At 46.1% G+C, this 12,446-nt stretch overlaps 1 protein-coding gene across 11 annotated transcripts in view; it reads right to left on the reverse strand.

Moving 5' to 3' along the window:
- The window catches only part of NAV1 (neuron navigator 1), a 279,830-nt gene that overhangs the window by 39,106 nt on the left and 228,278 nt on the right, over positions 1 to 12,446 (reverse strand). For all 11 annotated transcript variants that reach the window (XM_082227392.1, XM_082227391.1, XM_082227390.1 and 8 more), the window contains 3 exons: positions 2,757 to 2,895; positions 1,857 to 2,154; positions 766 to 1,456 (listed from right to left, as the gene is read on the reverse strand). In XM_082227392.1, coding sequence (XP_082083518.1) covers positions 766 to 1,456; positions 1,857 to 2,154; positions 2,757 to 2,895 — 1,128 coding nt within the window. The remainder of the gene's footprint in view (positions 1 to 765; positions 1,457 to 1,856; positions 2,155 to 2,756; positions 2,896 to 12,446) is intronic.

A 12,446-nucleotide genomic window follows, 5' to 3' on the forward strand; every position in this document is an offset into this window, starting at 1 on the left:
AGGCGACTGTGGGCAGAGACTTGGAGCTTTGCATGGCTCTTATCGTACCTTTTATTTATTTGTTTAACAAATTTCTTAACCCAGCCATAGGCCTGCTAGAAACACCCACAATTGTCAGGCTATGGGGAATCGGATCCCTCCCCCGGTGGCAGTAAATAAGCAGATCAAACAAAAGGAATGTTCTTACTAGATAAGTTCTCTAATAATCACAGTGAGAGACAAAGGAATACATATCTCTCTAAAAATGGTGTTGCTCCCAGTAAAGGTTCACCCCCTCCGTCACCATTAATCTATGTCACTCCAACGTCGGGTAATCTGAGCTTTCTTTTCTATCACTTTCTAAGCCCGTCTAGTCTTAGTTGAAGGGGGGGTCATGAATGCTGTCCAGGGACACTGAATCTGTCAGTTGTCTTTCTCCTGGTATTTCCTCTTCTAGTTGTTCTTCACCTAGCTTTTCCCCTCTGGACTATGCCCCTCTGTAAACCTCTGTTCTAAATCAATACTGTCCTCCTGCCCTTGGGAGGGTTCAGAAAAAGGGGGAGCAGTTCCCACCATTCCTCCTCAGTCCAGTCCCTGACAACAATTCTTTTTTCTCCCAATTATATTTTATTAAGTTTCAACATTTTCAACATATACAATCAAAACACAATTTCGTCTTTTCTCTTATTTTTGTCGACTTCCCACTCTCCCCTTCTGCTGAACCCTATCTTCTACCTGTTAAATCATAATCACGATATTATAATCAACACCCACAATTCTTCTTACCTGAGTGGAGTTGGTGGCAACTCAGCCACTTTAGCAGAAGTCTGGTGCCCACCTTGAGCCTTCGGGGTGCTTTCAGGGGAGCCGATACTCTTGAGTGAGACGCAGTCAGAGTCCAGGGCCACAGCTTTGGCTTTGGCTTTCTCCTTCTCCCTGTCCGTCTGATTCACCGGCACTGGCGTGCTCCGGCCTGTGCCAATCTTAGAGGGCTCTTTCAGCCGTGAGACGCTGATGCTTCCTTTTGTGCTGAGCAGGCTGGGGTCAATGCTGCTGCTCACTGGCCGTGGCCCACTGCGTCCACCAGTCACGCTCATGGAACTAGATTTGGCTGGGCGTGGCAGGCTCCGGTACTGGATGTTGGTGCGGGCCCCTGGGGCCATGAAGCCAGGCTCCCCAGCATTAGAGACATCCAAGCTTGTTTTCCTTCCATTGACTGGCTTGACTGGGATGCTAGAAGTCTTCTGGATTTTACCAAGGGTGGCCGAGCCACCAGCTTGCATCACCGTGGCAGTGCCAGTTGCAGGAGGTGGCTTCTTGTAGCCAAAAGAGCCGGAAGTTGTGGTCCTGGTCAGCCCAGAAGGGGGCTTCTTGGCATCTGAAATCCGATCTCGGCCAGCATCAGACGATGAGCGCTGCAGGCTGGCGTTCTTCACTGAAAGCTTGTTCTTGTCTGTTGCTTTTGCTTCAGGTTTACCTGCAGGAGAAATAACTCAGTTTGAAGAAAAGGCATTTGTGCACGCAGCTTCTTAGGTGACCAAAAGAAACTTATCAAAAAGGTACTTAGTTAGGACAGCCAGTCCCTGCACCAAAATGAGCACAATGTCAGGGCACACGTCAGTACAACCATCTCCCAAGCTAAATTGTACTGATTTTGTTTCAGGGAACATGATCAAAGACTTTACTGAGATGAGATGCAGCCCTAGGATGTATCAAGCACATTCCAGGCTCCCTTCTTTCTCTGTGGCCTACAGTTAGTCATGCACCTGTGACTGCACTCTCAAGATGAATGGGAAGCAAACAGGCAGGGAAGTGGAGGTGGCAGCCACAAACCTGCCTAGCTAACACTAGGGCTCCACTTCCTGTTCCAACCTCACCTGCCACTTTGAGGGTCTGGGCTGTGTGGGTGATGGGAGAGGTCACTGCCACAGGAGGAGTTTTGCCCTTCTTCAAGGAGCCCGGTGGGCCCAAACTGACTGGCTTTTTCAGATCTCCGCCTTTGGCAGGAGCCTCGTCACAGCTTTCCGAGCGCTCCCGTCGCCATTTGGAAGAGCTGTGCTCCATTTTCAGACTCCCGCTGTCATAGTCCATCTTCTTCTGAGCCTTCTCTTCCGGCTCTCCGTACCAGTTCAGCCCACTCTCTGCCAGTGAGCGCTTCTCAGAGTCCGTGCGCAGCTGTAAGGCAAGCAGAAGAGGATTCTGTTAGCTGGTACCTTAACCTTGCCACCCAAAATACTCCCCCAGCACATAGGAAGCTGCCTCAAACCAGGTCTGGCTATTTCTCCATCTGGCCCGGAACGGTCTGTTCTGTTTGGCGGAAGTTCTACAGGGTCTCAGGGGAAAGTCTTTTGCGTCTTCTGCTACCTGGGTATTTTCTTTTTTAGTAGAGCTGCCAGGAGCTGAACCAGGGACCTTCCGCATGCATAGAATATGCTCTACCATAGAGTTATAGACCTCCCCTCATCATAGCCCCACAACTACACCAGCTTAACAAATGGGAGAGAAAAAACAGTCCTTCAGTTCCAAAGGCACTGGTCGCTCCTGCATCTGCAGGCAGAAAATGGGATAGGCATTCAGTGCTTTGGGGGCTGTGGCTCCCCCCCCCCCACAATATAAGGAGAAATTCAATGGCAGAAGTATTCATCTTTCCCCTGAGAACACTTTTAAGGAGAAAGACAGCACAGGGCTTCATGCAATTTCTTTCTCCGGTACCAAAACTGCAGCAGCAGCAGCAGCATGAAAACATGGCGGATTCTCTGGGTGCCTCTCCTACCTACCGCTATGGCGGAGTTCCTGCGAGAAGCCGTGGGGGTGGAAGGCAGGGAATTGAGCGAGGAGCTGGCATTGAACTCTTCTGAGCTGAGATTGTCAGAGGCATCGCTGAGGCCGCTGCTGATGGAGCTACTCTCATCCCAGCTGAAACACACAGGAGGCAACAATGGTTAATAATAGTCCATAAAAAGTATAAAATCCAATTAAATATCCACACAGCAGCAGTCAAATCTTAGGCAATATTGCCAGTTCAAAGAAGATGCTTTGTTTGTTTATTTAAATATTTATACATCACACTTTAATAAAAATACAAGAAGACAGTATTGATGACTACCCGAGAGTGCATACTTTGATACACAATTTGTCACAGATTTATTGCTCCCTAGCACCTTGGGACGCGGGTGGCGCTGTGGGTTAAAGCCTCAGCGCCTAGGGCTTGCCGATCGAAAGGTCGGCGGTTCGAATCCCCGCGGCGGGGTGCGCTCCCGCTGCTCGGTCCCAGCGCCTGCCAACCTAGCAGTTCGAAAGCACCCCGGGGGCAAGTAGATAAATAGGTACCGCTTACCAGCGGGAAGGTAAACGGCGTTCCGTGTGCGGCTCTGGCTCGCCAGAGCAGCGTTGTCACGCTGGCCACGTGACCCGGAAGTGTCTTCGGACAGCGCTGGCCCCCGGCCAATAGATGTGAGATGGGCGCACAAACCCCAGAGTCTGTCAAGACTGGCCCGTTCGGGCAGGGGTACCTTTACCTTTACCTTTAGCACCCTAATAATCCTTTCTTACAACCAAGTTGGTCAAAGTGTGGTTAAAGGATGGGTTTTTGCCATATTTCCAGTGCATACTTATAAGTGAAGCAAGGATCTTTTAATTTCCACATCCCTCCCCCCCACCCCAGCTACTGTGTGTGAGAGAGCGAGAGCGAGAGAGAGCGCATGCGCATGTGTAGTACAGTCCTAGCAGTTTTAGCTGCTAGGACTAGGCTTGCTTGAGAACAAAAGCTCAGGATAGTTTACTCTTGTCATGTGGATTGTCACTTCAGAATACTATATTCATATACATTAACATACATTGTAAAAACCAATCCAAAAATCAGTGTGTATTTTGCAAAGTGCTCAGATGCAGAAACTGAGGTGTTCAGCTCAGCTGCATCTTGGAACAAGATAGAGCTGGAAAAGAGTGTTGGTCATAAACAGTCGGACCTTGGGGCATCCCAGAAGGAGACTCGGGGTCAAAGTAAGAATGAGGAATGGTTGCCAACCCTCTCACATGGGACAGGGGTCCAGGAACACCATGAACAGGAAGAAGCTTCTTTCCTATGTGGAGGGTCTGTGAGGAGCAGGTGCATGGGGGAAGGAGGAAGAACACTGTGTATTTTTTTATTTAAAAAAGTAAAATAAAATACTTCTTTCATGTCATCTGGCACTTTGCACTCAAGAATAGTGTAGACCATTTCAAATAATGATAGAACCATATCTGATAGGCAGTTCCAGTGTCTAAGAATTTCCTTAGGGGGATCCTTTGTACAAAGGTGCCGTAAGCAACAATGGTTGCCAAGCAAGGAACCTTATTTAGCATGGCAATTTGGAAGAAATCAAACTATCTGATCACTACAGAAGACTTTGCAGCCCTACTAATCAGTTCTACGTGAACAATTGTCACAAATTTCATAAAATAATCCAGTTTTCCTGCTTTATTCCAGCCTTGCTGCTAGCACGTAGTTGGATGAGCAGCTTGCCAGACAAACCGTGTAAGCCACCCAGTAAATATAAGTGAGCAGGACTTGTACAAATTTGTTGCAAGCTACTAAATGTTTTGCACATATAGTTGCTTCACTTTGAACCCAGTAGCTGAAGCTTTCTAGAAGATGGAGATTATTTTTATTTTTAGCAAGGAGTAATCTGGTAGAAATTGAAAGGTGGGGTTAAGTGACAGACAGTAACAGAACCAGAATGTGCTATAACTGGAACCATTGGCAGAGAGAAGCAGCCACATAGGGAACAAAAGTTCAGTGCCTTCACCAACATGGAACATTTTTGTAGATCTTGCTTGGATGCATTCTAACACATGACAATCATGAGGACTAGAACACTGTTTATAATGAAAGTATTTTTGAGAATACTTGCCACATATGAGATTTTGCATCAGATGCAGAAACCCCAAAATGTGAATAGTCCAGGTTATCTACTAAGTGACCCCTAGTCTGTTGTCAGTCCTCTTATAAATGCCCAAATGAGCTCTCATTAACACAGGATCTGTGTTAGCTGCAGCTAATTCAGCAGCCAGCGGGAAAGGGTCTAGTTAAAAATGTCCAAAATGCCTTCCTTTGTACTGCAGAGGGTGCTATTGAGAGTAGAACAGCATCTCAGCCTGCGTATATTGCACCTGATTACTTTACACGTCTAGCACCAGCCAAGGAACTAGGAAAAAGAGAGAGCAAAGTCTTTCCCCAAGATAGGTGTTGAAGCAGGAGACTGGCAGATGCTAATCCAGGCATTACCGAATGTCTACATTGTGACATTTATTGTGAGCTGCTGCCAATGTCAGCCAACAGCCAGGCTGTAAAGTGCACCACAGGGAGATCATTTAAGAAAGCAGAAGAGATTGGCTTAGTTTTGAATGGCACAGTTACTATCAGTCCTTAGCACCTGATGGTATGGAGAATTTCTAGAGAGAAGGTGGGCTTGTTGTTCTTTTTGTTACTGGCTCTGAGATGGCTCAGTTGGTAGAGCATGAGACTCTTAATCTCCGGGTCATAGGTTTGAGCCCCACGTTGGGCAAAATACTTGCTGGAGGTTGGACTAGATGGTCCTCATGGTCCCAATGCTGTAATTCTATGTTATGTATTTTTCTGTTTTTATTTTGTAACCCACCCTGTGATCATTGGATGAAAGACAGCAGAGAAAAGAAAAGAAAAGAAAGATCTGAGAACCCAAGAGTGTTTGTGGAATGTCTGGATGTTAAGGCAAGAGAGTGTGAGCCAGAACCGAGTGAGCGCTGTTATCTCCTCACCCTTGCCCCTCCATCTTAGCTCTGCTGAGCTTGCCCAAATAGAGCAGCCTTCATTCTCCAGGCAAGGGGGCAGGATTTCCACCCTTCATGGCACCAGCCCCAGCCTGCATCATTCCCTTGCTCGCTTCAGCCTCATACATCAAGCCCCCGATGCGGGCTGCTCACATTCACCTATTTCATGACTTGATTTACCCAGAACAATCAAACAATAGTCACTCACTGGAAGAGGCCAAGGGACATAAGGCAGATTCCAAGGACCAGAACTGGACAGGGGCACTGAACTCTTTTATGAAATCCAGCGCTGGGCAAGAAAGCAGCTCCAAGGACAACAAGAGGAGGGTGCAAAGAAGGCGCTTGGGAGGCCACTCATCCAAAAAGCATCTCTCATATGCCTTAACGCCATCCACAGATCCTTGGTAGCAGCTGCAGCAGGTTGTACTCACCCAGCAACATACCATCTTTAAGTACTCAACCATTAAACAGATGGTTTGTGCTGGGCCGGGGTTGGAGGAGAGGAGAGTATTTATAGAACTGTGGGGAAGGGGGAGAGTTTAAAATGTTTGAGAAACACCTGGTCTGGAACAGACAGAAGGAAAGGAGCAGCAGCCAAAATAGCCAAACCTCAAGCTGATGCTCAGAAAGTGAGGGGCTGGATAAGTTGGTTGGTTGTAGTCTTGTGTTGTACATTTTAAAACTATCTATCCATCTATTTAGCAGTTATTTCTACTCAGTTATTTCTATTCAGCAGTTATTTATCATTACTGAATCTAAATAACGGGGAAAGGCATGCCTGCTACCTGTAACAAGCCTTTGTTGCTGCTGTGCTTCAAAGCTTAAAATCATGAACATAGCCTGTCAAAATGTGGGTGGCAACAAAAGCTATGTGGATGATGTAGCTAAGTGAGCCACGTTTCCTTGGTCTCCATTCGCCAACATTTGTCACCCAAGGTTTCCATGAAGAGTCCCAGGCAAGTTCAGTCTGAATGAGAGCAAACCCTCCTTTCTCGGCAACAGCTGCCCGCTCTTGCAGATCCCAGTCCCTCTCACGTTTGTTTCCAAGAATGAAAGCAGAATGAACACAGGAGCAACTGGGGAGCTGTTTGCAGAGATTTTGCAACAGCACCACAACGCCTTCCAGAAACGTGGGTGGGCAAAGGGGCAAGCTAAGAGAAAGCCATCTGCCTCCCACCCAGCTCCTTAACGTGACACTTCCAGCCTGCACAGAAACAGAGGGTGGAATATTCTAACAGACCAAGCATTTCAACTTGTCAGATGAAACGTTCCCTCCGCTCCTTACCCCATGCAATGTTCTGGGGCTCTCCTGACTCTCTCAGAGCCAATTTCCAGAGGAGGGGGGGAACCCCATTGAGCAGGGCTTCCATTGACAGAGCTCCTTAGGTGAATCCCACCCAGTGTCTTAATAATAAAGGCTTTGTTTCTCTCCAAAACTTCCTGTTGTTCTGCTATGTCTCTCCCCTGCTCCCAACACAGCTCTGCCTGTTGCTCTCCAGTCCTGTTTTTTTTCTTGTTCCACTGCTCTTTTGGACCCCAATTCTCTTAACTAACACCCATTCCTCACCCCCCCCCCGCTCACTAGGAAATCACAATGGTGCGTAGAAGATGCAAAACAACACACACACACACGTTATTATTCACAGCCCATGACCAGGGTGGAGAACCTCAGGCCCCTCCAGATGTTGACTGTCTCCCGAGACAGACAGATGCCAACAACTCCCGTCAGCCCCAGTCAGCAAGGATGGGAGTTGTAAGAAAAAATTGGAGGGCTAAAAGTTCCCCACCCTGCCTGAGGAGGAGGAGGAGGAGGAGGAGGTAGAACCACTATCTCTAAAGAGGAGACTCAGCTCTTCATCTTTGCCTGTAGGAAATAAAACATCCATGCTGATCAACAATTACTTCACCCCTCTGCAAATGCTAGGTTGCCCACCCCCTATGGAACAAAATGACTCTTGTTGGCACACATACTGCAGCTTTGGGTTGTGGAGCAGGACTGAAGAGGGTGGATACAGCAGCGGATCACATTTTACTTGCTCTCCAGGGCTCTTTAACACTCTGCAGCCAAACAAAGTCAGTATATTAACAAAGGCTCAGTACTCATGTCAAGGCCAAATTGTGAGCAACTAAACAAGAACATGGAGACATCTTGACTCTCTGAAACGCTACCAAAGTTCTGCCGTCACTGGATGCAAACTCATGAGGCAAAATCCTCTCCAAAACAAAACAAAAAAAACATAACTCCCTCTGCTCCCCCACCCCATCGATCAGCATAATGACACAGTCTGACAGTTGTAAGACTCCTATGGGCTATTCTGCTTCTTCCCAAGTTTCAGTTTGGCTCCATGAAAAGTCCTAATAGGACCTAGCAAAGGCAAGGCTTAACTCTCTCTCTCTCTCTCTCTCTCTCTCTCTCTCTCACACACACACACACACACACACACACCTCTAAAAAAATTCCAGATTTATAGGTCATAGAATGATATTGGTAAATTAAGCTGTATATGCAGGGAGGATTAATAGAGGATGGTAAGTATTTATTGCTTTTGCAGCCTTCCCATTCACCAACTGCCATAACCCTTAAAGCATGCAAGGCCTTACTGTCGCAATTGCAGCCAAATACATTTATATTTACTTTACAAAAAATGCAGCTTGGGTATCTACAAAAACAAAAACAAATACTTTGCTAGCAAGTTTAAATCTGAGCAAGAGCTCCTCAGGCTACTTCCTTCCTTCTCACTTATGTGGGTTAAGCCCCACCACTGAAACAATAAGAAAAGGAGCTTCCAGAGAAGGGTGCTGCTGCATAAATACATGTGTGTTTACGCTTGTGGTTTTCTTTGGGATAACCAGGAAGGGAGACCAGAGACAGCTAATGGCATCCTCCAGTCTCAGCAATGGAAGCAAATCTTGCTAGCAATGCCCCAGCAGGCCATGTGGAAAAGCTCATCTTTTCAGCTGTCAATCAAGCCATCTCAAGTGAAGAATGCTACTGGGTCACTGCATTACTCTGGTGCTTTAGGCTGGAGTGGCATCTGCCATTTTTCCCTAAGGTCCATCTTCCCAGCAATTGAGGGACCCAGAGGGCTTCCCAGAACAAACTGGAATGTAGCTCCTTCCATCAGGATAAGCAAAGGCCCCTTTCAGGTCATTGCTTGAGTGGGTCAGTAGTAGCCCCTTAGGCCAATTTAACAAGACTAGACAAGGTCTGGGGTGGAGGAACAACAAAGGGGACAAATGTCTGCTTTGTGAATGAAAAAGGGGAGACCAGGAGAGGGGAAGAATATATACCCCCCTCCACCAGTGTCAATTCCAGCTGTCACAGGCCACAATGTATGCACTCCTCTGCGATGCTTTAGTCAACAAACAACTCATCAGTTGCTTGTTTCCAGAGATATCTGAGTGATGCAATGGGATGAAGGAATTCATACGCTCTCATTCATATTGTTAGGTTTTCGGGGGGGGGGTAGGCTGTATTCCTGAGTCCCTTCCAATTCCTGGATCCAGCAGGGATTTAATTGCTGAATAAGCCAGGCAAGGGCCATAATGGCCCGCAAAGGATTGTTAAGGTAGCAAAGAAAGTGGCACTGTGCCAGAGAGCAATTGGGTGGGGCTCCCTCCTTCACTCATCAGTTAGAAAGACAAGGCCAGAGTTGAGGTGTGTGATCTAGAAGCTAGAGTCAGAGACATGCTTGATTTCTGCATGAGTCCAAGGCTGTGACTATGGGAGAAGCAAGACCCTCTTAGGGTGTTAATGCTGTGAGCCCCTTAATTGTAGGCTCAAGTTGTATATTTGTGTAAATAAACCATATATCATAACGACACCCCAGTCTCCACTGTCCCTCACTCCAAGGAAACCAAACCCTGGGTAAAATGCCTGGAACCCGTTGTGTCTTGCACCGGTTTCAGAGATTAGGGTTGTGTGCAACAATATCTAATCTAATCACATCTCACAAGAAGAGTGAAGGTGTGGAATGTGTGACATGCTTTAAACTGAGCGAATACACACAAGTGAGGAAAATATAAATGATCAAGAGCTGCTGATGGCTTGGAGATAACAGTCAAGGAAACATCAGTGGGTAGCAGCCCTGTTGCGATAATGGTTTTTACATTTCAGTAATGTCTGCATGGACACGGGTGGCGCTGTGGTCTAAACCACTGAGCCCTGATCAAAAGGTCAGCTTGCTGATCAAAAGGTCAGCGGTTCAAATCCCCATGACGGGGGTGAGCTCCCGTTGTTCGGTCCCAGCTCCTGCCAACCTACCTAGCAGTTCGAAAGCACGTCAAAGTGCAAGTAGATAAATAGGTACTGCTCCGGCGGGAAGGTAAACAGCATTTCCATGTGCTGCTCTGGTTCGCCAGAAGCAGCTTAGTCATGCTGGCCACATGACCTGGAAGTTGTCTGCGGACAAACGCCAGCTCCCTCGGCCAGTAAAGCAAGATGAGTGCCGCAACCCCAGAGTTGTTTGTGACTGGACTTAACTGTCAGGGGCCCTTTACCTTTTTAATGTCTGCACAGAGTTACAATGCACAGAGGAGCCAGTGAATGGCATGCAGAGGAGCCAATGGCTGCTCACCAAAGTTCCGTAAAGCAAATGGAAAGTCTACAGAAAGCTGATAGGGTGGCACAGAAGAGTTATGAATTTGGTGTCCAGATGTTAAAACAAAGATGGAAATGATGTGTAAGGAAGAAGGAACAGAGATTTCATAGGATATGTTCTCTATTAGTTAGACAGATATCAGATTTTGTTCACCCCCACCGAGAGTTCATGGTCAGGAAAACTCAAAAATTCCCTTTTTATATCTATGGTGCATCTGTTTTTAGAATATTGTGTGCAGTTCTGGCCACCCTATCTCAAAAGATTATCAAACAGAAAAGGCTATCAGGGTAATGGAAAATCTTGCTTATGAAGAAATGTTTTTTATTTGGGAGGTGGAAGAAGACTATGCAACATGATACAGGTTTATGAAATATGACTAGTAAGTTCACATCTGCAACAAATGTCAGAAAGGAGCTTTGCTGGCTGAAATATCACGTCTTCCATTTGCTGTTGACTTAGTTGTCCTGCTGGCACAAAGTGGTGAGGTAGACTTGGGGCTAGGCAGGCTTATTTATTATTATGTACTGGTTGCATTTACATATATCCTGCCCTTCTTCCCAAAGGAGCCCAGAGTGGCAAATCCAGGATGCAGGGTAGCATCAGTGTTAGACAACTTCATGGTACATAGTCTACTTGGCTATTAGTCATAGTTACTCAAGTTCAAAGGCAGCATACCTTTCGGCCACCAGATATTGTGTTGGAACAACAGTGTACAGGTACCACGTCCTGTTTGGAAGCTTCCCAGTGGCACTGGTTAGTGGCATCACTATGGGAAGACATGCTAAACTTGATGTGCTTTCAGCTAATTATAGGCGCTAGTTTTCTATATCTCCATGGCATGTGTAGCTTTTCTCTGCATGGCACTGTAAAAGGAGCAACAACTCTACTGGGGAAGAGGGGAAACAGTAAAGCAATATTTCTTTTAATACAGAATGTGAAGAGTAAAGGCTCATCCAGGCTTTGTTTTACACTGCACAGGTCCGTGCCGAAGAGTGAGTTATATTTTCTTCCTTTCCAAATTATTTTTATTAATTTTCCAAATTATTACAAATCAAAAAAATCAAATTAATTCCATACAATTTCTTAAAATCAGGTTTCCTGCTCCTGTTCCAAACATATCATCACCATCATTTCCTCACATTGTTGCATCATTTCTTAGAGTCCAGCTGACATCCTTCACTTGCTGTTAAACCATTCTTCCAGCCTGCCACTTTTTTTCACCTTACAAACAGCACCTCCATTACATCTTATAAATAAGTAATCCATTTCACGTGTGAAGTCCTTCATATCCATTCTCAGCTGAATCAGAGCAAACATCAATCTGCAGAATATCTGGTTTTTGTTTGCTCCAATTCATCCATAAGATGTGAGCTTTCCTGGAGAAAGCATTAGGACGAAAAAAGAAAACTGCTTGGACATGGAGCTTTAAAGCCCAATCCTGTGCCTAGAAAAGTGACACAAACAAAAACTTGGATAAACCCTTAGACTAGACAGAGTAAGTGCAACTATGGGCATACATGAAACAATAGAGAGAGAAAATAGACAGACATTGTGCCATAACTAGAAGTGATAGACCAGAATTCTGTAGACATCAACACAAAAAAATGTGAAGCAGTACCATAGGATCCACATTTAGTATGTGAAATGGAAGCCTCCGTTCCATGTTAACACTGAAGCAGACCTGACAGCACCATGGAAACAGCATCTAGGAGCCAACCTTGTCTGGCCAAAGGGGCGGATTAAATGTAGTCAAATCCCTCCCCCCCCCCATCTGTGACTCCCACAGGAAGAAATTATGCAAGAAAACAGTGGATGCTAGAGCTTCTCTTTCCCATTGCATCTCTCTGCCTAGGACATGCTCTTTAATTGAGTGGAGATTATTACAATGATAATAGTAATTATTCAGTGGCCTTGGATCGCCTCCAATGAAATGTCTTTACCCTCCTGCTTGCAGTGACACACATCACTGCTGAACGCTTTCATGTTTAGTGGTGACTAATCTTGTCTTAAATCCATGGTATTACTAGTAGCTAGAGCAGTGATTGCCAAACTTGGCCCTCCAGCTGTATTGGGACT

The sequence above is a fragment of the Podarcis vaucheri genome, assembly GCF_965113315.1.
Source record: "Podarcis vaucheri genome assembly, chromosome: 6".
Lineage (NCBI taxonomy): Eukaryota > Metazoa > Chordata > Lepidosauria > Squamata > Lacertidae > Podarcis > Podarcis vaucheri.